This window comes from Girardinichthys multiradiatus, chromosome 13 (assembly GCF_021462225.1).
Source record: "Girardinichthys multiradiatus isolate DD_20200921_A chromosome 13, DD_fGirMul_XY1, whole genome shotgun sequence".
In the NCBI taxonomy this organism is placed as follows: Eukaryota; Metazoa; Chordata; class Actinopteri; order Cyprinodontiformes; family Goodeidae; genus Girardinichthys; species Girardinichthys multiradiatus.
This window is the reverse complement of record NC_061806.1, coordinates 35,391,004-35,418,969: the sequence shown is the minus strand read 5'-3', so window position 1 is coordinate 35,418,969 and position 27,966 is coordinate 35,391,004. Positions and strand designations below refer to the sequence as shown.

Here is a 27,966-nt window from a genome sequence, read left to right as displayed (position 1 = left end):
CGGGCCGAACCTCCTCCTTCCCCAGCGCTCTAACTGAGCGGTTATCCCCGGGAGTGGAGAGGAGGGAGGATGAAGAAAAGCAACCAAAGCAGACGGGTCAGTCAGACACATTTTTTCCGTTATTATTATTATTATTATTTTTTACTATTTTCAGCTTTAGAGTCAGTTTTAAACATTTATTCGGCTATAACTCTTTACATCTTTAATTTGACACAGACAGCTGAGTGATTCTGTGTTATAACTGAAATATAAAGCCCACAGATTTCTGATCAGGGTTCATTATTCATCAATATTCATGCTGCTCCATAGAGAAAAAAACGCTGAGATTTTTCATTAGTGCAACATTTCCGTGTGCATCTGATATTAACTATAATTTCAAATGTGTTTAATTGATGAAATAAAGAAACAGGCTTTCACGATTATTTATCTTGTGTGTAAAAAATAATTTTTATTGTAGTTTTTCAGCCTTCACTGTTTTTCTGTTCAGGCTTTATTTATCCAGATGATTAAACGTTTAAATCTTGCTGAAAGTCACAATGATAGTGAATATTTTATCACGCTTCGCCATCATTGAGTTTTTGGGTCTCTCTCCTCATAAGAACCTGCTGTTATGGGACACCAGAACCAGATTATTGTTCCACGTTTTCTATCTTAAACTACACTGAGGAGGAAAATTAGTTTCTCATTTCAGTGCTCAGAACGCGGAGTCAGAAATTGCATGTAAATTGCCCTAAGTCTTTGTGGAAATACTGGTTCCCATCAGGCTTTCTTCAAACTTCTGTTTTCCCTCCCGCCACCAGATTAATAACTGGAGTACTGAAACCTGTTATTGTCAGATCAGAGAATAAAATGACATCCCAAACCACTTCGAGGTCTACTTTCATGTCTTGTTTTGTCTCTTTGAAATCGTCTCAAGTCTCCTTTTGATTTCTTGAGTCTGGAGTTACTCCCCAACAGGTCCTGTTGCTTCCCGTCTCTTTTCTTTTAGTTGATTTTATTGCATCTTTTTCACTCTGCAACACTTTTCTTGTTCCTTCTTCAGTCAGAGTTGGGCTGTTATGCAATTAAAGTAGGTCAGACTGACGGAGAGCAGTGAGATCATGACAAACATGATCATCGGGAAGATTTGCACTCCATCAGTCACATGTTATTCCTCCTCCACCTCTCTTCTCCCTCGTCTGTCTTCTTCTTCTTGTATGAGACCGAAACTTCACCTGTTAATATCTTTTTTTTCTGGCCAAATATTTGTCTACTTCTTTCATCCCTCTAGTCATTCCTCATTTTCACCCTAAAAATAAGATAAAATGATCTTCCTGTCAGTTAATTTCTTTCCTATTTTGTTTGTTTTTGAGATTGAGTTTTTTTTTTCTTTTATGCTCCTTTCTTTCCTTGTTGTTAATGCAATAATTTAATTCGTTCAATAATGATACAGTAATAACACAAATGAAATAAAATGTTTAGTATTAACTAATACCAAATTATCCAATTCTATCTTTAGGGGACACTTATTTTGTTGCTGCTTTCTTTTTATCTGGTCTCCCTGCTTTTTTTCTTCCCCTAAATCTTCTTCTTGCTCCATTTCAGGGCTTCCAGGACTCCGGTCCGCTGGTGGTCCAGCAGCCGGAGAAGGTGGGCTGGATCCGGAAGTTCTGCGGCCGAGGCATTTTCAGGGAGCTGTGGCGGAGCCGTTATGTGGTGCTGAAGGGAGATCACCTCTACATCTCAGACAAGGAGGTGAGGACTGAGCAGCACAAAAACACAACCAGCGTGTGAGGTCTGCTTAGGGGTGGTTTATTCCAGTTTATGGGACAGCACTGGGAGGACTGGGAGTCGCTTTGCCAGACTGATTCAGGGCTCAGAGCTTCAGCAGCTGTTTGGCGTCAGAGTGATCACTGTGGGTTGGTGTTAGAAAGAGAGGAAGACAGTTTCTGTCCTCAAGCGGAGATCAGGAGCGGCAACTGATTCAAGAATCAAACTTGTGATGCTGGAGAGTGCAAAACAAATCCTCTCTCCCTGAGTTTACTGTCCTTGTTTCAATTTTCCTTAAAACTCAACATAAATGCTGATTTTCTTTTACTTAAAATGACTTTGCAAAGTCTCTTAAGGATTCAGAGGGCTTCTTTTTCTGAAAATAACTCTAAATACATGCAAATTACAAAGAGACCAAAACCACCATAAACTAAACTCAAAATAATTACAAGAATACTGAAGACAGCCACAAAGGTGTAAATAAAATCACAAAGAAAACAAATTCATAAAACAAAACCACCAGAAATTGTTTCCAGATACCCAACAAATACACAAACAATCAGGATAGATTCACAACAAATAAAATGCTGAAAGAAAGATTTAAGACATCTCTAAACAGTTTCAAAACAACCTTGGTACACCAGAAACAAGACTAAAAACAACCAGGAAAAAAATCAAAATAGCTAACAGATTTAAAATGGATGAGAAGAAAAAATACAAGATTCAAAGCAAACACTACAAGGTTTAAAACCTCAAAACACCCGCAAAGAGACTCGAAAGTCAAGCATCTCAAATGAGACTCAAATCAACTATAAACTCAAAACAAATTTATAGATACTTAAGACCACAGCAAAGAGACTCATGAAGACCATAAGCAGATGCAAAACAAACACTGAGACTCAGAACACCCTCCAATGTCCCAAAAAGCTACTGAAAACAGATTTAGGATACCCAAATCAGACTCAAAACAACCAGAAATACCCAAAAAGAGACTCATAACAACCTCAAAACACCCGAAAGAGACTCCGAACAACCATACAAATACTTAAGATGACCACAAAGAGACTCAGGAAGAACATATTCAGGCTCAAAACAAAAAGTAAGATTCAAAACAACCTCAAAACTACTAAGAGATTCAAAAATGAAGTGAGCTAAGTCTGCGTCTTTGATACGAGGGTCTGGGGTTCGAATCCTGATTGTGTCACGAAGGGCATCCATATTAAAATCTCTGCTAAGTCTGTGTGCAAGTTGTACTGACTTGCTTTGGCAATCCCTACATAACATAGCAGCCAAAATGACTTATCAGAGCAATGAAAAACTATCTAGAAAGGGGCTAACTGAAAACAGCTTCAAAACACAAACAGACTAGACTCCTAACATACAGGAAATGACTCAAAATAGTCTAAAAATGACCATAAAGAGCCTAGCTCTAAGAGATTAAAAACAAACAAAACAAGACTCAAAACAACCTTTAACATCCAATGTGATTGAAAACCACCTGGTTTTAAATGGCTCAGACTCAAACAAACATAAAAAGACTCACAATGGCAACAAAAAACAGAAACGACCACAAATAAACAAATGTTGACACAAAACGACCACGAACACACTTTAAACAAGGATACAGAGATTCAAAATGGGAATAAAAAGAACCGCAGAGTTTCAAACATACACAACATCAGCGCTGACTCTGTTTGCTTGCTGTGTATGAAATAAAAACGGCTCAGGCAGGTTTTTCATAGTGTTCAGTCAGAGCAACTCTTGAACTTGTGCCTCCGTCAGTCGCTTTGATCTTTTACTGAAATTTTAAAAACAGGACCCAAAACAGTGACAAAGCGATTAAAAATGACTTTAATGCAAAACAAACCCCAAAAGACTCATATTGAACACAAGTTAATCACAGAAAGAGGCAAAAATCACAAAGAGGAGCAAAATATTGCCTAAAAGAATGAAGGCAGCTTTAAATAAATGTCCTCAACAGGCTCCCTCCAAAGGTCTGTTACACACAGACCAACATTAGACCATAGAAATATCTCAGTAGCACAAAACACCCTCACAACCCCAAAAACATACAAAACCGTCAGAGCAGTACAGAAAGACCAATATGAACGTCAAATAGAACAAATAAGCACAGAATGGCTTAAAATGGGAAGAAAAGCTACCACAAAGAGGACAAATTACAAAACAGAAGAACAACTAGTAGTTCTTTAACTGCAGTATTTAAATTATGGCAAAACCCACAAGTGAACCAGCTCAAAAGAATAAGTATATAGTTGATGAACATTTGCATCCTTGGTAAAATGCAGGTGTCAAACAGTGTATTGATGGTGCTTTAAGTCTGAAAAGTCTCCAGGTTTCCAGTGAAAACTGGGTGTGACTTTCTTTATTTTAATGTTTTATGAAGTCAGTTGATCTGAAAGGGGGATTTCAGTGAGTCAAGGCAGGAACAATGTGCTGTAATCTGTGTTTACTTCCTGTTTTATGAAAGTCCAACTTCCTCTTCAGAGATTTGTTTTACTGTGCTGTGCTAGACTTATTTTTAAATGTTATGTATTAACTAATCATGAACAAGATACACCTGGCTTCACTGTTGCTTGTTTTTGGCAACATTTTCCTTTAATGCTGCAAAGTTTTGACTGCAGGCAGCCAGAGGCTGGCCGTTTTCATGTCAGAGATCAGTCACACTTCAGAGGACAGGGGTACCTTAAATTCAGTGAAGCAGTTTGGATCCTGGGTGCTGAGTGTTCACACTGATTCTGTTTTTGCTCCAAAATTATATAACTGTCTCTTATGCAACTCCACATAGAGGGCTGATGGACACTGAGTCAGATTTTCTCACACACTTTCTAGTTTTGCATCTCAGCTGGTTAGTTTTAGCTCTGCAGAGTGCAGACAGGCAGATCTGAGGAGGAGGGTGTGTGTCAGTGAGTGGTTTAAAAAACAATAATTGTTTAAATAGGCACTTTGCTGTTTTGGTAGTTTCGGACTCAGTTTTTTCTGGTTCAAGAAGGAGCTGTTTGTACCGACTATGCTTCAGTTCAGATCTGCTTTGAGGGTTTTTCTTACTCGCTTTGACAACTAACGATTTACATGCTTTTCTACAATCTGTACCCATAATCCAATGTGTTTTAGCATATTGTCAAAGTGGTCAATTCCTTCACAATCTAACATCTTCATCTCAACCACTCCTAAGTGCCAAGTAACACAATTATCACAGCTAGACTTAAAATAATCTCAAAAAGACGACAGATAAACCAATGAATCGGCCCGGTATTGAAATCGGCCGATTTTCCTTTGATCCCAACGGTGATCGGTCGATCAAATACTGAAAACTCTCTTTTTTTCCCCTGTTCATTAAATGCATCAAAACTACGAACGCCTGCCATTTTCCATTTATAAATGCATCAACTGACAGCATGGATTTCGATGCACTTCGTTTGAGTTCCTAAAAACTTTGATGCATGTATGTGGATAAACTTGATTCAAAACTACCACCCCTGTCTAGAAACTGACAGTACATTTTTTCCTGTTATATGTGCTCAAGTGTAAAAGTCCAAGTCAGCCAGTCAGATCTCAAGTAAAAGTGGAAATGGGGGTATTTGACAGGAAAATGCCTTCATAAAACCAACACAGTCACACATTTACACCACCCTCACAGTTTCAGCTGAATGAGGACGCAGAGTCCTGTGTGTTTTTGCTCAGAGGTTCTTTTTGCGTGTGTTTGGTTTTATTTTAGCTGCAGAAACTCCTGTTATTGTTGTTCCTGCGGAGGTCGACCGAATGAACCGAGCAGCGTCATAATGACTCACAGTAACCCAGTTAGTGTGGTTAACTTATGCTGCAGGGTGTTTGATCTGATTACTTATATCATAAATCATTAGATTTCTGGGTAAAGCCGTGCTTAAAGGTAGCAAGAGAACAAGTTAAAGTTGAGCCTTGAGTGAAGTGTTGTAAATCACGTTTATGTGCTCTGAAGTCATGAAAACAAGCCTGCGTGTGCGTTTCCTGTAATTACATATTTATGTCATTGTGAGTCTTGGTGATTTGTCTGGTTTCTGTGTCTCAGAATGACCCAGGACTTCTAACTACTGCAGCCAGAGGCAGTGTTTGTGGGATTTCTATTTTTAAAGGCAGCAGCTTTACTTTGAAACTCAAACAGAGAGGACATTCCTCCTTCATGCAGATATTTCTCATGAAATATTCTTTGTCCTGAACATCTAATGCAGATAATTGATCATCCAGATTTGCTAGATCTATTCCAGACATCCGAAGCTCCTTTTTAGTCTTGTGTTTTTTGTTCCTGTTCTGAAATGTCTTCACGGAGGCTGTGCTGAAGCTCAGGCTTCATTTAAATGTGCAGATGGTGGTGTTGATGATGTTGTTGGTGGTTTTTTAACTACACCAACATGTTACTGCTGGTCTCTCATGAATTCAAACGTACACAGAGGAAACCCACACATGTTAAATCATCATTGTCATAGACAAAAAAGCAGTTTTACGTGTTTAAATTAGAAAAGTGATCTTTATTAATTTATGATACACTCTGCACATGCTCATTAGTCAACTGGCTTATAAAATGTTTCAGATTTAATAGACTTGTGGTCAAAAAATGTAACTACCTTTGTAACAAATTACAAAGTTACAAAATTTAAATGAAATTCATCTAAAATATCTATGCTCTTCCATTAACATTGGCCATCCCAGGCAAACTAAACATGCCTGTAACATTATTAGAGTAAAGCACAAACATATATAGGTATAAAAATATTATTTAAAACCAGTTGAAAGGATGTTGAGTATAAAACCTATTGTTTTCTTTATATAGCCTCTATGGTTAAAGCTGCAGTAAGGAGTTTTGAAAAAACCTGGTCATAGCCTGAAAATCTGAACAAGCACACCTTACAGGTCCTTTCGTCCAGCTCTCTGATGTGCTACAGTCCTCCCTCCGCAGCTCCTCCCCCGTGTAGCTCGCTTTTAGTCATCGGTCTTCTTCTGTTTACCTGTCTTTGTTTCCTGAGCAAGTGCCACTTGAGAAATTGTCAGTTTTTCTGTAATGTCAGGTTGCTTCTCCGCCATTAGCACAGCTGCAGCACACCAGCAATCTTTAGCTTGAACGACGGTACGTGCTGTGCTGGGGAGAGATGTGAGCAGCGCGTATGCGAGCGTGATTGACACTGCTAAGACATTCCTTCTGGCTCTGTTTGGTTGTTTCTGACAGGGAGCGTGTATTTCTGGAAATGGCAGTAGGACCACCGGGAGGAGCCAGAGGAGCTTGATTTTTTTCAAAGATTATCTGTCTAATATTTCACTGTCAGGACACAATGACAAATTTAACAAGTTACCTACTGTAGCTTTAAAGAAAGAAACAGGATTGCAGTTACATATTTTCTTGTTAATGCGCAGCCCTATCATGCAAGTTATCAGCAATCTGCCTGTTCTGGGGCTATTTTGCTTCACTTGTATTATAGATCATTCTTTTAACTAGACAAACTTACTTTAGTGTGTTTCTGGTATAATCAGATTTCAGTCAATAAATGTTTGTTTTTTTTAACATATGTTTTATAAAGTATTTGCAGCACAAATGGCTTTTATTCATCGGTTGCTGGACACAATGAAGACATGCAGCACACAGCCCGGGGTCGGGAATCGAACTGGGGAAAACTGCATCAAGGACTGTAGCCCTTAACACATTAGCGGTGAAATAGAAGAAATTAACAATGAATATAGAATATAACAAAGAAATGTAAAAACTGATAAATATATAGAACTTCTTATAAATACATTAAAACAACAAACTAGACCCTAAAAGTTGTACTCAAAAGATGATCTATATGAGAGAATTTGATTATATGTATTTAGTAATTAGACCCATCTATGAGGAATGAAAAATTTCATATGTTTAGTAATAAAGTGGAAGGTTCAGTTTATCTACCTGTCTTGTATGATTGTGTATATCACTATTTGTCATTAATAAGGTTTTACAAGGACCTAAATTATGGCCAGCCACTACATAATATGTAAATAAAAGCACAGGTTAAATATGTATTTATATTAAAAGTTGTTGGGATCTTAAATTCTCTAAAAGTTGATAAAACTCTTACATTTTCTGAATTGTTCTGCAGTTTTTTGTAGCTGTAAGGCATCTCGTTTCAGTTCCAGCTGTGTTACAAATTCCCACCTCTAAATGATTAAAGATGGAGACATGTTTCCCCATGATTCATTTCAGCTCTAAATGCAAATCAGTGAATGCATGTTAACATGTGTGGCAGTTCATTCTCCGTCTGTTAGATTCGCCATGGGAGGATCGGTAAAAAAATTTATTTCGCTCTTACTGCATTTTCATTTCTAGTAAAACCTGCTGAACAAAGAAGGGAAAACTAAGTTTCATAGGCAGGAATGTAGATGTTCTCTCTATATAATGATGTTTATACAAGTCTGTTGAAGGTAGGATGCTGATCCTGCTGCAGGATGACGTAGATATTTTTAAATTAACACACTCCCCCCACCTTACATTCTCCAATAACCCAACATTGGTATTTACAGCATAGACTTTACAAAACACTGTTTGACTCTGTTGCTGAGCAGATAAGCTTGTTGCTTTGCGACTAGACTGGTAACCGATCCTAGAGACTGCCCCTAGGTGACCGAAGGGTATTTCTTGGCCATATCTTGTTATATATACCCTGTCACTCCTTTTAATAAATATATGAGAAACTCCACCCTGGTGTTTGATTTCTCCCTCATAAGAGATATGGTCAGGGACCCATTTTACCCAGTGTAGGACTGGAGTTAAATATGCAAAATTTCCAGTTTTCTTTACTTTGAAAACTTTAAAAAATGTTAAAAACTCAGACAAGAAACCTGAGTTATTTTAGTCCACAACTGTGGTTTGGTTAGATAAAGCGAGCTGTTGCTGCTTCCTCTATTTTCATTTATTTAAAGCTACAGTTCCAGCAGAGTTAGGTTCTGTTAAAAATGAATAAACGTCTCTTCATCTCAGTTAAACCCGTCCTGAATCGCTTCATTGGTTAGAGCTGGTTTTCCTTTTCGCTGAAAAGCTTTCGTCAAATGAACTTTTTAAAGTTGAAGGAAGTGAAAACGTCTCTGATGAATGAAACATGGAAATCAGCCAGGAGCAAGTCGAGTCATTTAACCCACACTGAATCCTCTCCTGACTCATTTTTCATTAAGTGACAGCTTTATCCTCTGTGCAGATTAACCGGGTCCAAACTTAGTAAAAATAGCACTGCAGAACATATGTATTCATTCCAATAAAAACTGTATTCTGTCATTGAATTAATGCATTAACGGTTTTTCTTTTTAAATCTTCTGCACATCATTAACAGACGGACCCAAAATCTTCAAACTAATAAGCCAGATGTTCGACCTGAATGTGAAAAATGTGAACTGGAATTTATTTGTATAAAACGATTAATAATTCAATGTTGATTATTCTGAAATGTTATAAATATTTGTTAAATATAGATAATGGGTCAAACAACCACCCATATTTCTGCTAAGAGCATTATTAGATAAGAATGCTATTAGGAAACGCTTATGGACAACATTGAAATATCTCACAAACATTAAGAAAGTTAAATAATAGAGGAGAGTTGGGAATGGTCCTTTAGTTTCAGGTTTCTTCGTGAAATCACCGAGCAGCTGGGTCGACCCAGATGGTACAATCTGTGTTACAAACACATGCTTATTTCTATGTCACTGACTCTGTGTTAAACGTGCAGCAAAGACAGATGTGGATGAGGTTCGTTTTGTGTACCGTTTTCAGGTGCAGGGAGAAACGTTTCAAAACGCTACTTAATGTTGATGTTTATTTTTTATTTACTGGAACAGACATGGGAGAGAAAGAAAGTGAGGACGAAGGATTTGTTTGACACGAAGTGAGGGATATGAAACATGTTTATTTATCCACTTTTGCTTCCAGATCAAGAAACAACATACAGAACCTTGCTGTGTACCTTTTCCACCTTTTGTCTTGTTAAAACCACAGACCTTTATGTGCTAGAGGAACAAAAAGTAGTGGATAAATGTGAAGAGTAATTAAAATATTTGAAATATTTTTACAAATGAAAATGTAAAAAGCATTGCATCCATATGTTTTTAGCCCCACTGGGATAAAACCCAGTGGAACCATGTTTTGCTGCAGTTACAGCAACCTCAGAATATCTGAGTCCATCAGTTTTCACACCATGCCATGGATTCTCTGTTTAATTTGGGTCTGGAGTTTGACTGGACCATTCTAACATGAATATGCTTCGGTCTAAACCAGGAGTTTCAAACTCTAGTCCTCAGAGGCCGGTGTCCTGCAACTTTTCGATGTGTCCCTCGTCCAGCATACATGAATTACCTCCTCGGCAAGCAGTCAAGTTCTACAGAATCCTGCTAATGAGCTACTTATTTAGTTCAGGTCTGTTTAAGCAGAGACACATCTAAAAGTTTCAGGACAGCAGCCCCTAAGGAATGGAGTTTGAGACCCCTGACCTTTCCTCTGTAGCTCCATCTCTATGATTTGGGCTGTTCTCCTGGTGGAAGGTGAACCTCCACCCCAAGCTTTAGGTCTTCTGCAGCCTCTACAGCTTTTCTTCCAGGATTGTTTACCATCAAATGGATTTTTTTTCAACAATGGATTTCCTCTCAACATTTTGCTAATAAATTCAGGTTAGAGGAGTAAATGACTAATATCTGTTGTGACAACAAATTCTCCCACCTGAGCTGTGGATCTCTGTAGCTCCTACAGAGTTACTATGGGCCTCTTGGCTGCTTTCTCATGCATAGTCTTTCTTTGACAATTATGAACTTCTTTGTGTTGTTCTGTTTCATGGTATCCCGGTAAAATATATTTAACTATGTGGTTGTAATGTGACAAAACCTATAAAAGTGCAAAGATGTTGCTTGCGTTTTTGTTTTTGGGTTAAAGTCTTATCATCCCCCAGCCTTGCTTTAAATTTAAAAACACAAGGGGCTCCTTTAAGCACAAATTATGTTTTTGCAGCACTAGCAGAGAGCTGGTGCCAAACAGTTGGATTATAAGAAGTGTTTATGTAATCTAAATACTTCCTTTCCCTGTGTTGGTGTTTGCAGGTTAAAGATGAGCGCAAAGCCCAGGAAGTGTTTGACCTGGCTGACTATGAACGTTCAGAGGAGCTGAGGAAGGCGAAGAGTCGGAGCAAAAAAAACCACAGTCGCTTCACGCTGCTGCGCTGCAAGCAGCGAGGAAACACAGTGAGTCAACCTGCCTTTCTCCACCTCTGTCTTTATTTTATTAGCCATCTGTTTCCAGTTTGAGGCTGCACTGTGATGCCAAAAAATACATCAAAGTACTAGGTTCATTTGGCTGTAGAGAGTGTAATGTGGCACTCCCTCTACTCCACTTGTGAATGTGAGCTGTCAGTCAGCTGTATATGATGTCCAAAGTTGGGGAATCTCCTAACCTTTTCACCATGTTAAAAGAAGTAAAGGCAATTTTGGCTTTGATACCTGCAGAGCCACTGATCACCCTTCTTAGGGTAACTCATAGCCTGGCCAAGGTTTTATGAGACCATAAACACAGGTTGATCTGATGGCCCCAATAATCAAGTCCCCTCTTCACATCTTCATTTGATTTCAATTCACATATAGCAAAACTATTATTACATTTTCTAATAATGAAACTCAAAACAAAATGTATACATTTTTTATGAGTTTTTCAGCTAAAAGTGTGTTGCTTCAATCACATCCAGGTGCATCTTGGTCAATTAGAAAATAATAAAAAAATTAATGTTTCATCATCTCCATTCTAAAAGTAAAACTGATGTTTCTATTAATTTAGATGATTATGGCTTACAGCTAATGACAATCCTAAATTCAGTTTCTCAGAAATTTTTTATATTTCTTAAGACCAATAAAAAAGATTTTTAACCTGTTTTTAACCGCCTCTAAAATCACGACAGACACAGCTGTTTTTTCCCTAAATCCCTCACTAGAGGAGGCTTTAATATTTATAAAAGAATACGCCAAATTAGTTTTTCACAAATAATTTTGGTTTTACAGAAATTTAAACACCCAAGATCACGTTTTAAGGTCCTTCAGATGGGGCTGACTATGTGAACAAAACATAAAACCACGCTCTTTTTACAGCAGCCCCTGATGTCCGTTACAAGCTAGAGACACTCACCTTTCCGACAAGGTAGCACCTTCTCCGGTCACGTAATTTGTGTGCATAAAAGCTGCGTGAATTTGCAAGTCCCTCCCAGCTATCTTGCGCTCTGCTCCGTTAGCTCCCAGAGTTGTGTTATTTCTGGATAATTGGTCACTTATAATGTCACAGAAGAGGATGATTAATGGTTTTGAAGTTTTGGATGACATTTAACCGACCAGTGACATGAAAATTGAATATTTTTCGGACAGCTGCGTCAGTAGGCTGAGGAAGATGATGATGAAGGTGAGCTTCGGAGGGGAGGGGACATGTTCATGAATAAGTTACGGCGTTTCTTCTTATTTCCAGCTGATTTATGTTACATGTCTGCTGTGTTGGACATATGCTGTGTAGTAAATCTGTAAAGCGGCTGCATGTCTGTTTGTGTGGGAGGGACTGATTCACATTATTGGAAAGTCGAGTGAAAGGAAAAACTGTGGCAGTTGCACAAGACACAGTTGCAGCCTTGGGAGGACTGTGAATTGTAAGATTGTAATTGTCAGTGCTTCGAAAGTCACCACACACAGACATATCCAGGATACGGGCTACAAATCTCACATTCCTTGTGTTACTCCACTCCTGAACCAAACGGAACCGTTTATACTGTCACTGATGATGTTATCTGCTGGTGTTGGTCCCCTGTGATTTATCAAGTCCAAAATTAGCACAGCTGTCTACCAGGAATCGTAAGAGCACTTCATGCTTCCTTCTGCTGACAAGTGTTATAGAGGATTTTATGTGGATTTCATTTTCCAGCAGGATCTGGTACTGGACCACATTGACAAAGGTACCAAAAGCTGGTTTAATGACCATGGTGTTACTGTGCTTGGCTGGCCAGCAAACTGGCTTGATGTTAATGCAGTTGAGGTGAAAGCTGCCATTAAAGCATCCTGGGCTTCTTTAACACCTGTGCAGAACCGCAGACTAATCAGGTCCATTCCTGTTGCACTGATGCAGTAATTCATACAAAGGCCCAACCGAGTGTACAGTCCAGATACTCTTTAGTACATTGACGTATGTTACGATAGGCCCACATGACTTAAAAATCCCCTTTTATTGGTCTTGTGTTATATTCTAAATTGATAAATTCTTGGATTTTTTATTAAATTAATTAAATAAATGAATTATATTCAAATTAACTGTAGTGGACCTCTATTAAGGAACCTGGAGCACGTTTGATCAATGTTAGTTATCAAAGACGGGAAATATTTTGAGCAACTTGTAGAAAATTATAAAGATTTTACTGTTTTTCCACATAATCTTTTACAGTTCTAACATTCATGGTTTAAAGCGACTGCATTTGATGGGTTGTTTTTAAACTGATTAGTAGAGGTTTTTGTTTTTCCGTGTGAGAGAAGCTTTTTTTCTTTCAGCTGCAGCTTTGATGATGCTCTGGAGGTCAGATAAAACCCACATCCAACAGAGCATAATTCAGACCGGGGAGGAGGCTTACTTGCAGATCTTATGAGGTCGCCGTGTACAAGCTGCAGTGCTTTAATCAGTCTGTTTTAGCTCAGGGGTTTCTCCTGCTCTGATTATCTACTGAAAAGGCTTATGAGAGAATTCCTAAAGGTTTACTTGGTTTTTAACATGTACTCCCGGAGGAGAAACTCTCGCGATTTTTTCCTTTTCCAGCTGAAATGATTAGAAAATGTGAAATTCTTCTAATTTTAAGGTTATGTTTTAAGTGAACAGATGAGCATTTTCTATATGCATGAACATACATGGACATGTATTCCCTGATAGACTACTGTGCAAAAGTCTTAAGCCATCTGTAATTTTTCTTTAAAATCCTTTTTTTCCTGATGGACCAGATTTTTTCGTGGTTCCCCAAGATTTCTGTAGGAACTTTGAAAGTCGTTCTTTGAAGATTGGCTCCTTTTTTGTATTAATTTTCTCTTGAGTACCCCTCCGTTTTCTTGGAATGTTTTCTGTTTTTTATGCTTAACCAGACCTGTTAATAATCCAGCCTTTAAAAGGCTAAAAACTTAAAGAACGAACCACGATTGTCTCTGCACAGAAGATTAAAGAACTAAAAAATTATTTTGGACATTTTGTTATCAGCGGCAACATCAAACCCATTTTAATTCCAACCGTCCTTCCTACCACCTACCTACCTACTGGGAAACCTGTAATGTTGACGTGAACAATCTGTGAGAACCATGCATTAAAAATAGCAAAGATTAAAGTATATTTCCAAACTACCGCAGTAAAATATTGTTTTCTAAGTCGTTGGTTGCTCCAGATGTGAAAACTCTGAACTCTTTCTACAGTTCGTCCTTTCTGTGTGTCTCTATTCATCTCCGTCTGTCCACTGCTTCCGGAGATTATGATGTCCCAACTGTCCAACATGGCTACCTCAATGGTGGATTTCCCATGACTTCTGTGCCAGGATTGGTGGATCTGAGTGTATATCGCCTTCCTGCATGGCCTGAACAGCTCTGATTGGCCAAGCCCTGAAATTTTTTTTTACCCTCTAAAAAAGGTTTAATCTGCAGAATCCCATTAGTCTGTGAGTTACAGCAGAATAATCCCTGAAACATTTTCTCATGCCAGTCTTCCTGTTTACTCTTTCTTAGTCGAGCAACTCTGAACTGAAGCAGAGCAAACGTGACTGAAACTGCTTTCTCATGTGAGGCAGATTATGTCCTTTTAAGTTTGCGGATTATGATTTTAAAAGGCTTTCTATCTGATGTGATGTGAGTGAAGCAGCAGTGTTTAGTGGCAAAAAGTCACAAAATGTTCAAATATTATCTTGTTTATTATGGCAAGAGCTAACCATGAGGAAACATGAAACTGTAGAGCAATAACTCAGCATTTGATGTTTCTAATCTAATGATTTTTGGCATTTATGATGAACTGTGAGCAACAAAGAATGATCCATGGCAAAGAAAATGAGATTATCAGAGGAGCAGGATCTCTGCAGAACAGCCTTTCTGTGTGAAAGCACACAGTAAATAACTCCTGGAAAGTATTAATACTGAATCGACACTGAATTGTACAACAATATCTTTGTAACATTTAAATTGGGAAACACATGACGAATGCAGCACTTAAATGTTTTTCAGATAAGATTAAACGTCATATTTCTACAGGTTCCTAATCTGGTGTTTCTGGCGGTGAGTCCGGAGGAGAAGGAGTCCTGGATCAACACCCTGAATGTGGCCATAATCAAGGCCAAGAACAGAGTCTTAGATGAGGTGCGGCTTAGTTTGTTTAGCAGGGTTATGAAGTTTTGTGGAAATATTCATGTCATTCCAATGGGCTTTCAGGTGACCATTGAGGAGGATAGTGCTCTGGATCATCTCACCAGAGACCGAGTGAAGATCCCTCACAGCCGCCGGCTGCCGACCAGAGGACACCTCATGGCCGTGGTAAAAAGATCCCATATTCCTCCTTCCTGTTATTCTGAATTAACAAAATTTTTCATGAAATTGTCTCTGACACCTCACTGCAGGCCTCCACATCCTCCCATGGCATGCTGACCCTTGACCTGGTCGCAGAGGAGGATGGATTCTGCCTTGACTATGATGACGACGAATCCTGGGAGGACAGCTTCCGGGTCGACCTGCAGAAAGAGGCCTCCGAAGGGGGGGTCGGGGGCCGTCAACGAGCTGGTACTGATGTTTCAAAGCTGCGGGTGACATCCAAAGAGCCCAAAGTGAAGACAGGTAGCCTACCAAGAGGGAGTGAGCGCTCCTGGGGTAAACAGTCCCACCTGGAGCCCTCCAAAGTCCATAAGAACCAGCAAGTCCAGGTGAGACACAACATGACAGCGTAAAATGAGAACCTAAGTTTAACCTAGACCGAAGCCCAACTTCTATGTCCAAATTTGTTGAACAGCATCTTCCACATTTACTGGGACTCTGGTAAATATTTGTTAAATTAAATTAATCTTTTATTGAAGAGTAACATAATCTCACTCTGATGAAATACCAAAAGCCACACTTTCATATATTTTTAGGGGAAAAAGTTGCAATGAGAGAGAAGGATGATTTTGTGTCTAGTTGAACCATTTCTGTGCTGATTGTGCAGTGTCTTTTGGATCATTATCCTACTAAATGACCACGTGATGATCCATTTTTAGTTTATAGGCAGAGGCCACCGGATATCTTTTTGTTTTCAATGCACTTTTGAAGAAAAACAGGCCCACAGCTTCACAGATCCTCCGCCATACTTAACAGTGGGCTGGAGATGCTTTCCCATGTATTCATCCAGTCCCAGTAGAGTTTAACAAGCTTAGCATGTTCACATTTGTGATGGTAAAAATACTTTAATTCTCGGCGTGCTTCATGAACAACCCGTCGGCATGTTGATAGGATCTAATAATTGTCATGGAGACTTAACCTCAGTAGTTAAGTTCGGTAGCTGTTTTTTTTTCCTGACTTTTGAAGACCAACACTGCTCTGGTTAGCCTAAATACAATGCCCTCTTGTCTTTCCCATTTTGAAGAGTGACTAAGGCAAATGGGTCATATTTATAGAACTGATCAGGTTATAAAAGTAAAGTATAAATTACATTTATTCCTCAGGACATGTAAGATGTGCCAATAACTGTGGCTCAAATGATTATGTTAAGAACAATTCCCCACTGAATAAATATGCTCAAATTAATGATAGGGTTTCTTTTCCAAGCTTTGCGGTTCATGATGCTGCCGCAGTAAAAGATGGATTTATTTTGGGGCTTTGTACACCTCTTTAGCATGGATGTCAGTAGGTTTGAAGGATGTTGTAAATAAATTGGAAATGCAAAACTTGGAGATTTTGTCCTTCTCCTGAGTCATAATCAGTGCTGAAAGTTACTTAGGTTTCTGTCCTGGCACATCTTGTAGTTTTATGGCATTTTTTTTATTTAGCTCTAAAGGTCTTGTCATTTTCTCATCATCTGTGTGCATCGCCACACTTGGTTTCTTGCATCATTCTGAACCAAGACTGTGAACCCTTTAAAACCACAAACTGCACATCTGACCTTTCCCCTTTCAGGTACTTCAAGCTCAGTCTCGAACGCCGCAGCCTGGCAAGAGGTTCAGCATGCAGGGTCGGAGTCGCTGCGCCTCCATGGATGAAGTCCTCTCCTCCAGGTGCACCAACACAGACAAATAATTCTCCTACTTATCTGATTGGAAATGAATGACTTATCATCTTGAAGTTGTTCTTTTGACTGTGGAGGTGTACTAGAGCAAATATCCCTTTCTACTTTCATTTGGTCCACCTTTGCAGTCATGTAGAGAAAGGTTGCATTGGTTTCTAAATTCAGCTTCTTCATCTACACCATAAAATCCTCCAACTCTACCCAAAATGTAATAAATTAGGATCACAATGATATATAGGGCAGCATGATGTTAGGAAATTCTGCTTGTGATATAATTGGTAAATATTGATGACAATATCAGGTGCGATATATGCCTGTTTTCTTCTTTCCTCTCTTTCTCATCTGTGCTTTCATTGCTCTGTTGCCTTCAGCATTTTAGGCAATGCTATTAGTGTCTGGGGTTAGCACCTCCTGCCATGAAACTCTGTCCAACTGGCTAAATATTACATTAGCATATAAAATGCACGTTTTTTACACTAGGATCATGTTAGTCAACAATTATTGCTCTCCAAACAGTCCTTTACGATAAGAATATTACACACTAATAATGCTTTGATGATATTTTTATGAGATATTGTACAGTCCCGCTGATTTATTTCAACCAAACCTCTGACTTGCACTCTCTACCAGCTGGTGACCTTTTATCTAAGATTTACAGGGGTTGGACAATGAAACTGAAACACCTGGTTTTAGACCACAATAATTTATTAGTATGGTGTAGGGCCTCCTTTTGTGGCCAATACAGCGTCAATTCGTCTTGGGAATGACATCTACAAGTCCTGCACAGTGGTCAGAGAGATTTTAAGCCATTCTTCTTGCAGGATAGTGACCAGGTCACTACATGATACTGGTGGAGGAAAACGTTTCCTGACTCGCTCCTCCAAAACACCCCAAAGTGGCTCAATAATATTTAGATCTGGTGACTGTGCAGGCCATGGGAGATGTTCAACTTCACTTTCATGTTCATCAAACCAATCTTTCACCAGTCTTGCTGTGTGTATTGGTGCATTATCATCCTGATACACGGCACCGCCTTCAGGATACAATGTTTGAACCATTGGATGCACATGGTCCTCAAGAATGGTTCGGTAGTCCTTGGCAGTGACGCACCCATCTAGCACAAGTATTGGGCCAAGGGAATGCCATGATATGGCAGCCCAAACCATCACTGATCCACCCCCATGCTTCGCTCTGGGCATGCAACAGTCTGGGTGGTACGCTTCTTTGGGTCTTCTCCACACCGTAACTCTCCTGGATGTGGGGAAAACAGTGAAGGTGGACTCATCAGAGAACAATACATGTTTCACATTGTCCACAGCCCAAGATTTGCGCTCCTTGCACCATTGAAACCGACGTTTGGCATTGGCATGAGAGACCAAAGGTTTGGCTATAGCAGCCCGGCCGTGTATATTGACCCTATGGAGCTCCCGACGGACAGTTCTGGTGGAAACAGGAGAGTTGAGGTGCACATTTAATTCTGCCATAATTCGGGCAGCCGTGGTTTTATGTTTTTTGGATACAATCCGGGTTAGCACCTAAACATCCCTTTCAGACAGCTTCCTCTTGCATCCACAGTTAATCCTGTTGGATGTGGTTCGTCCTTCTTGGTGGTATGCTGACATTACCCTGGATACCGTGGCTCTTGATTCATCACAAAGACTTGCTGTCTTGGTCACAGATGCGCCAGCAAGACGTGCACCAACAATTTGTCCTCTTTTGAACTCTGGTATGTCACCCATAATGTTGTGTGCATTTCAATATTTTGAGCAAAACTGTGCTCTTACCCTGCTAATTGAACCTTCACACTCTGCTCTTACTGGTGCAATGTGCAATCAATGAAGACTGGCTACCAGGCTGGTCCAATTTAGCCATGAAACCTCCCACACTAAAATGACAGGTGTTTCAGTTTCATTGTCCAACCCCTGTAAGTCTTTAAGCTATCAGGAAGAAAATTGAGGATTGTACAATAAATTTAAGGGTGTTTCAACATGTATAATTAAGGGGATTTTATGATTTTTGACAATTGGAGCTATTAAACTCAGGCATGAACTAAAAAATACGAAAAGTGAATTTATAGTTGTTCACTAGGAAGCACTCGGTTAAAACATCGCAATAATCTGTGAACACAAAACTGATTTCTAATGGATCTCTGTTCCTGCTATTATTTCTGGCCTTATTTTGGTTGTAAATAAGAGAGAGCTGTGTTCCCACCTCTTCCCTATTTGAATCCCAACTGAGGCCCTTCTGTTTGGAGTTTGCATATTCTCATTTTGCATGTATGAAACTATACTGGAATATTCACTGGTTTTCTGGTTAATTTCTGACTGCACAAAACCACATGCTAGGTTAGTTAGTGGTTGTAAGTGATTGGTCCATTGACTTACCCAACATGTGCTTTTCCTTTTTGACTTTTGTACTTACTCTTAATTTTAGTGTGTTATTTATCTGATTCACATAGAAGCCTCACAAATTAAGAAGAGAAATTAAGAGAGAATTAACAAAGTGTCTTGCAGAAATGTTAATACTCGATGAAGTTTTTAACATTTCAACACATTACAATCACAGATTTCAGACATTCAGACATCGTAGAAGCAACTTTTGCTGCATTTACAGCTGCAAGCCTTTTGACAAATGTTTCTACCACGTTTGCACATCTAGACAATAAAAACTTTGCCCATTTTGCTTTGCAAAGTAGCGCAGGCTCAGTCATCTGTAATCATTAACGCCCAAGTCTTGCCTGCTGTTCCACAAGTTTGCACTGCCCCCTACATGGCTTGTGGAAAAAGACAAACAGCTCCTCCATGACCCTCTTGGCTGCTTCACTTCGTAATGTTCGCCTTGCTCTATCAGTTTTTGTGTAAAATTTTGAAAACCACACATCCTTTCCCTTCTCCTTCACACTTGGGCACTACTATCACATGAAATCCTGACAAAATAAATTGAAAGTAAACTGAGCACACATGGGCTCATACATTTTTGATAAATAATTTTTACTAATATGACTGAGCCTTCAGATCTTTAAAATGAGATAAATAAACTAATACCACTAACACCTTTTTTCCAGACCGGCAATGATTCGGTCAGAGTTTCGTTCGGCTCTTCGTCGCTGTCCAACCGAAGAGGAGGCAGGCAGCGGGACTTCCACCCAGCCTGTCGGCCAGCTGCAGAGCCTCATCGCTCAGAGGATGCAGAGAGCTCAGGAGCTGCTGGAGGAAATGAGGCTGCAGGTGTGACGGCCTCAGAAACCTCTGTCCTTTGTAAACAAGTTGCGTCAGAATGTAAATTGTAAAAATGATGGTAAATGTTGCTGCTTAAAGGAGCTGCAGAAGGCCAAAGCTGAGAGAGAACGAGGAGGCAGCTCGACGTACCTGAAGGGCATCAACTCCCCTCGACTTCACCACCTCAGGGGCTCAGACTCTCCGCATTCCAGGTTGGTTTCATCCGTTTGTTGACATGAGAGTGAAATGATTCATGAGCTTTGAGATGTCAGAAAGGATGAATAAATAATGTTCTGCAAAGATCAATGTTTGATAGATTTTCACCCTCCTCAGCAGGTCATCAGGATCTTCAAGGAGTAGGAGCAGCGACTCGCCTCGTCTCCGGGGCAAAGACTCACCTCGACTGAGAGGAAGAGAGTCTCCTCGATCCAAAGCTAAGAAGAACCGCTCCAAAGCCACCGACTCGCCTCGCTCCAAAAGATCTCACTCTCCTGCAGCCAAAGCCGCAGACTCTCCTCGCCTGAAAGATTCTCCTCATCTGAGTGGCTCTCCTCAATCAAAGAGCTCCGACACACCAAAACTCAAGGCATCATCAGACGCCAACTCCAACAGAAAGGATCACTCTCCTCCACAGAAGACCTCTGAAACTCCTCCATCCTTGAATAGATCCAACTCCTGTCAGGTGGAAGGAACTGATTCATTGCAGAGCAGTGAAACTGACTCCCCTCATCTAGGCGGCATTAAGGACACTCAACAGAATCAAAACTCCCCAGGTCTGTCCAGATCCTTCGATTCCTCTCTGTCCAGAACCCCCGACCAACAATGCCTGTCTCCTCCTCTTGTGCCGCCCGAAGAGGAGCTGGAAGTGGAGAGACGGCGCGCTGAGGCTGAGCGGCTCCTGGAGGAGGCGGTATCGTCCTGGAAAGAGGCGCAGGAAGTCCTCCAGGAGGTAAAGGAGCTGCAGAGCCAGACGCTGAGGCGGCAGCGCAGGAGGACCTATGAGAAGATGACAACATCGGCTGCAGCAGCTTTACAGCCTGCGGCGACCGCAGCTGCAGAGGAGGACGACACTCCTGCCTCCCCAACGTCACCGGAGGACGACGATGAATCCGAGACCCCCTGATGAGAAAACAAAATCTGTTCCTCACGTTGGTGTTTGCTCATGGAACGTGGCGGCATTACTCTGCATGCTTATGCACAAAAAAACTAAGAAGGTTTACACAATTTCTACATTTTTGATCGCATTTCCGTAAAGATTTCCCAATTTTTATAAATCAGGGCAACAGGATGCCTGTGACGATGCACTGTGGATTATTTAAAAACCAGGGATACGTTTTGTTCCAGGAGATTTTGTGACTTTAATCCTGCCTAGCGCTCTGCTCTGTCACCAAGCAGAAACCCACTCGGGAGACCTCCATCTGTGGCAGGAGCTTCACATTTATTCTTAATTAATGCGGCTTTAATGGAGAGGAGCTCCCCTTCATCTTCTTTAATGATGCTGCACGGTTTTCTTCTTTGTCTCTTTTTGCAGAAAGTGAAGAGAAAATCCTCTCTGTTCATTTCAAAACCAAGATGTCAAACCTTTTTATGATGAATTCACTGAAGAGCACAAAATTTAATTTTTATATTTACAAGAAGCAAAACAGGCTTCAGGTTTCTGCACTGATTTAGAGCTTTGACCAGTTTGTTTGCTGATATATTTAATCAAGTCTTCTTTGTAGCATTTAAAAAAAAAAAAGTCTTCAAAATTGCTTGACCTGATTTAGTTGTAGCTTAATGAAGAGTAGATCTTCTTAAGTTTCCTTCACACCTGTTGTTGATTTTCATACAATCACAGTCTTGTCAAGATTCAGCCAAAATCAGGGAGTTAAAGTTGTAAAAGATTAGCAAAAAAAAACAAAAACAATAAGCAATAATAACTAATTTCTTTAGTCTTTTTTGAAATTTTAGGGTGAAACAAAGCCTCACACCAGCTCCGATATTATAAACTCTGCACTATGGACTCAACTTCTTTGTAACAATATCACTGCAACCAGTTTACTGTGTGGTGAAAGACATTTGTTCATGTGATGCTGTGTGGCTGAAATTAGGATTTTATTTGCACAGATGTTGAATATTTGAAGCTGATTTAAAAAAAAAAAACAATGTTTTTTTATTTTTTATTAAAACCTTGTAGAAATTTTGATTAAAAAAAATGATCAAAAGATAATTAACAAATATGGTTCCATAAAATAAAAGATCATCAAACAAATTTAATATCAGGCAAAAATATACTGAGTTAATGCAAACCGCAGTTTTCAAATGCTGATTTTATTTATTAAGGGAAGAAAGATATCCAAACTAATCCGGCCCTATGGGAAAATGTGAAGCTGGCTGTGAGTCTTGGAGGAATATTGGTCCATTCTCATTTGCAAAATTATTTTATTTCAGCCAAATTTGAGGGTTGTTTAATATTAATTACTTTTTCGTCCTATTCGGATTTAAGCTTTGACTAGGTCATTCCAAAACCTTAATTTTGTTTTTTTGACCAAAATTCACCTGATCCCAAGGTCACAAACTCAGCATTTCAGCGTTTTTCTTCAGGACTTCAGGTAGAGAGCAGAATTCATGGTTTTAGTATTTACAGCAAGTTGTCCAGGTCCTGATGAAACAAAGCAGACCCAGACCATCACACTACCACCACCGTGTTTGACTTTAGGTAAGTTCCTTTTTCTAAAATGATCTGGCATAAAATAGTTTTATGCCAGATGTAAAACGTGACGCACGCCTCTCCCCTGGACGCCATTTGTGCCCAGTCTCTTTTTCTTATTGTCAAATTATAAACCCTGACCTTAACGTCAGCAAGTAAGGTCTTGAGTGCTTTAGATGTTGTTCTGGGATCTTTTCTGACATCCTGAATGAGTCACTGATGACCTCTTGGAGTACATTTGTCACTCCTGGGAAAGTTCACCACTGTATCTTGTTTTCTTTATTTGTGGATAATGTTTCTCACTGTGGTTCACTGGACTCCCAGAGCCTTACAAATGGCTTTGTAACTCTTTCCGGACTGATAGATGTGAGTGACTTTGTTTCTCATCTGTTCTTAAATTACTTTAGATTAGGGTATGACGTGTTTGTTTTTGAGATCTTTTAGCCTACTTCGTGTCATTAGACAGGTTCCGTTTATGTGAAGTCTTGATTGTACAGGTGTGTAGATGTACAGTAGCTTGTAAAACTGAACTCAGACGTCCTCCAAATGGGGTTAATCGAAATGAATTCATTCAACAAAGGAGAAGTTACTTTTTCCAAAAGGTGCCAATTAGGTTTGGATAACTTTTTCCCCTTAATAAATAAAATAATCATTTGAAAATATGTTTAAGTGTAACAAAAAAGCAAAACCAGAAAAAGAAACAGTATTGGGGCAAATACTTTTTCACAAAAGTACGCATCTAAACACAGACCTTACAAATTTACAGCCACAGAAAGCTGATCCATAAATGCATTACAGGTATAATACACAATGTGTTTTTTAGACATACATGACAGAATGTGTTCACCACCTATGCACTTAGAAGCATCACGCATCATGCATGATTAAACCTTAGATGGAGCTGCTGGAGGTAATTTGTTGCAGACGTGAAGCAGCTGGTGCAGCGTCCATTTATGGACATGTGTAACAAAATTAACCGTGTTGCAGCTGGGGGGGGGGGTGGGGGGGGGTGGGGGTGGCAGCCAGGCAAATTTGACCACCCTTGACCAAATAATGTGCTACACACATGGTCAAATAAAGTACTGAATTTACACAGAGCTGAAATATACACAGATAAGCCCTAAAAAGTAACTAAAGCTACACGTGTAGCAGGTGGCAGGAAAGTTAATATACTGATATTGAATCAAACAGGGGCTGCACGGTGGTGCAATTGGTAGCACTGTTGTCTTGCAGCAAGAAGGTCCTGGGTTCGATTCCCGGCCGGGGGTCTTTCTGCATGTAGTTTGCATGTTCTCCCCGTGCATGCGTGGGTCCTCACCGGGTACTCCGGCTTCCTCCCACAGTCCAAAGACATGCCAGTTAGGTTAATTGGTCACTCTAAATTGCCCTTAGGTGTATGAATGAATGTGTGTGCATGGTTGTTTGTGTGTTGCCCTGCGATGGACTGGCGACCTGTCCAGGGTGTACCCCGCCTCTTGCCCATAGACTGCTGGAGATAGGCACCAGCTCCCCTGCGACCCACTATGGAATAAGCGGTAGAAAATGACTGACTGAATTGAACAGCAGCTTGAAATGTTCATTTGCTTACATTGTAATAGGAAAACATACAGCAGGAATGCTTGGGAAGCATGGTTATGGATTTAACTCAATCTTCAGGCATTAGCAAATGTCTTGTACTGACAAAGGGCACATAACAATAGAAAAACACTTCAATGAAAGCATGTTCATACTTGATAAACTTCATACTGACGCACAACACCCACGGTGACCTCAGTGGTCCGGCTGTTAACTCCCTGCTCTGTGTACTCTGCTCTGTGTACTCATCCTTAGACTTTGGGTTGTTTCTTCCCTTAAATGCAAGGTTACCATAGTTTTATTATCCTGCAACAACAGGTTTTTCTTACATGGAGACCATTTTTTATGAAGCTCATCCACGTTTCCTGCCCAGATGATTTTCTATTAGCAAAAATGCTAAATATGTTGTTTATTGTGCCACCTCCATTCAATATATCCCTGTTAAAAAGTTTTTTTTGTTGTTGTTTTTTTTTGGCAGACCATTGTATGTTTGGTTTCTCAAGGCTGTGTAAGTAGCATTGAAATGTAAAATGCTTGAGGAGCTTTTCCATATAAATTGGTACATCAAACTGTATCAGAAGCCTCTATGATTATGCAATTCAAAACTACTGGAAGCAAACAGCTTTAAATATCATGTTGCATTCTGAGCTAATAATAGGCTTTCCTGAATGCTACACTGGATCTTTAAATTAGCTTGTTTAGGGAGGGAAAACTATGTGTGGTTTACAGGTTCTCACTTTTTTCACTAAATATTTCTACAGCATTTTCATTCTCCATAAAGTGATTTTTTGCAATTCTTATGCTACAGTTGAAGTTAACTCATCTGTTAAACCACCCCTGGGAAGTTTTGAAAGAAATGGTGGCTAGGGCAACACAAAAACAATCCTTATATTTGTTGTTTCTTAAAAGTTTGTTGTCCATAATCTTGTTCCTATAAATTTCTTCATCCACACAAAACTTTGAATACAAGCAAAAATGCTGTAGTGTCTATTCCAGGCCTGTATGCGGAGCTGTGACGCAGCCACATTAATACTCAAAAAGCAGAGAAGGCAGGTTGACGTTAGGTTAAAAGTTAGGCTATGACTTCATAAATTAAACAATGCATTCTGGTTATATCTCCATTAAAACGCAAAGAGACTATATTATTTTACACTTGAACTAAAACAAATTGCTTTGCCATTTGACATAACAATAAAAACAAGTTTTTATACCCTGATCGTAGGTTTGCATGTGGATGGCACCAGAAACACAGAATACTACTAGTTCTTTCATTGTACTTTCACTAATTACTTAAAAATACAATCAGCATAAATCTGAACATCCATACATTTTATAGATTTACAGCTGAATAAAAGTCTCAACTTGAAACTTTTTTTTCACTGTTTGTTGTCGGGAACATAAAGGATGATAAGAGCTGCTAATGTTCTGTTATGGTTAATATTGTCTATGTAAAAAGTCACATTTTGTAATATAAAAGGTTCTTATTTACTATAAGTTTGGCGGTGTCCCAATGTTTGAACGTTTTTTATTCTCCAGTTTGTGGGTTTTTGCACATTTGTCATAGATACTGAGAGCATGGATAAGATAGCGCTGACGCTGACAGAGCTAAATCACACTATGGGTTATTTGCACTGTGAATGACAATGTTGAGAGGATGTGACACAACTGTATTAATCTGTAATTTATTTCTATGTATATGCACATTGAAAAAAAGCATTTTCTAGGCAGAATCCAATGCTGTAATCACTGTTTATGTGGAAATATGAGTTATTGCGTTGTTTGTTTGCTGACTTTACTTGACTTCAGGTATATCTGATGATGTTTTTTATGGATTGTGGGAAAACACCAAAACAAAACACTGCTGAATTTCTGTGTGCATTCTCTGCAACCTATGTTAATGCAAACTGTAATAAGCTAAACTGCTGGTAAGGTGAACATCTTCAGCTGCTTTATTTTGCTTTAGGTTAGTTTCAGCACCATGACGGGTTTATACTAAATTTCTGAGTCAAACTAACTCAAAGCAAGCCTATTTATCTCACCTTACTGGCTGATTTTTATTTCCTGTTTGAATAAAAAAAAAAAGATCATTAGACTAATACTAGATGTGGATGCCGGTGTATGTGTGTGTGTTTGCATTAATTTGTTTAAATTTATACAGCTCCAGATACACAATACAACTGCAAAGTTGTAATAATAAAGACTTTGACATTTGCTTAAATGATGTCAATGTTAACCCAACATTTGGATGAACAAGTTTTTTTTCCTGTGTTAAAAACATTTTCAGTAGTGGCTTTAAATGTTTGTTTCTTCACACAACAAGGCTATACTAGTGTACATTTACATTTAATAAAATGTGGGCCTGAACAGAGGAAATGTTTTAAACAAACATTTTTAAAAGCAAAAAGTCAAGAAAATAAAATAATAAAATTAGATACATCGAAATCTTTAAAATGTAACTCATGTAACGTGACTACTCAACAACTATTGAGATAAGCTAGCCGACTAAATATTGACTTTTTGAAGAGTAAATGTAAGAGTTTACCTGTTTTTACTTTATTTATGATAGCACAGAGAGCAGAGCAGAGTGAAAAAATTAGACAACAACAGTATTCAAAATTTTAAAGCAGTTTAGCTGAGCTAAAGTTTCCCGATAATATCCTGGTAAAAATCACAAAGCTACTGTATAGTAGCAACTATTTATCTATTTATTCGTAATGTTTTTGTTTCTACATTAATGTAAATGTGAGACTGACTAATAAAAAGAAAGAATTTAGAATAAAGTTATTTCATGATACCAGTTGGCAGGGCTGATTCTTTGCAATAACCACCAGCTACTAGGCTAAGCTAGCTAACTAGCATCATAGTTTGTGTTTGTTATGATTGGTTTTTATGAAAATGTAACACTGAGCAGAGATAATTTAATGGAAAGTTGTAGAAAAACAACAAAGAAAAAAAACAAACAATTTTAACTTCTGATCGTATTTAAAAATTGCTAGGCTAGCAAAGCGTTAGCCAGACTAACTCCCTATAACTGTGCTGACCAAAAATTATCTAAGCTACACTAAGAGAGTTCAACCCAAAATTATTCATACTCTTTGCAGATTTAGGTTTAGAGTATATATTTTTTTATTTTATTATCATTTTTCTTCTGACTGGAAGCAATATTAACATTTTGGAGTGGCCCAGCCAGAGTCCCAGCTTTAATCTAATAGAGAATCTTTAAAGGGAGCTAAAGATTAGGGCGATGGCAAGGAGGCATTCCAACCTCAAAGACCTGGACCTCACCAAAGATAAACTGTTCAAAGGTCAGTGAAGCTGATCAGCAATCATAACAAGGGTTTGATTGCATCAGTGCCACTTTTTCCCTAGCTTATTGAGGAGAGTTTAAAGCATTTCTAAAAACCTTTTTTTTTTTTTTTATGTAACCAAAAACATTTTTTTTCTAATTTGAT

General features: G+C 39.1%; 1 protein-coding gene across 1 annotated transcript; it reads left to right on the top strand.

Moving 5' to 3' along the window:
* The first annotated feature begins 69 nt into the window (after nt 1-69).
* Nucleotides 70-23,841, top strand: plekho1a (pleckstrin homology domain containing, family O member 1a). The gene is made up of 10 exons (XM_047382812.1): nt 70-96; nt 1,585-1,734; nt 10,849-10,989; nt 15,037-15,141; nt 15,214-15,315; nt 15,399-15,698; nt 16,924-17,021; nt 20,097-20,259; nt 20,350-20,462; nt 20,584-23,841. The coding sequence occupies exons 1-10, from the start codon at nt 70-72 to the stop codon at nt 21,371-21,373; spliced, it is 1,989 nt and encodes a 662-aa protein (XP_047238768.1). The 3' UTR covers nt 21,374-23,841.
* Nucleotides 23,842-27,966: the final 4,125 nt, after the last annotated feature.

What these genes read in the sequence shown, in the direction of transcription:
- plekho1a (XM_047382812.1), top strand. Translation starts at nt 70, where the DNA reads ATGAAGAAAAGCAACCAAAGCAGACGG. An exon ending in GCAAGCAGCGAGGAAACACA is followed by an intron (nt 10,990 to 15,036) that starts GTGAGTCAACCT and finishes ATATTTCTACAG; the next exon opens with GTTCCTAATCTGGTGTTTCT. An exon ending in ATAAGAACCAGCAAGTCCAG is followed by an intron (nt 15,699 to 16,923) that starts GTGAGACACAAC and finishes TTCCCCTTTCAG; the next exon opens with GTACTTCAAGCTCAGTCTCG.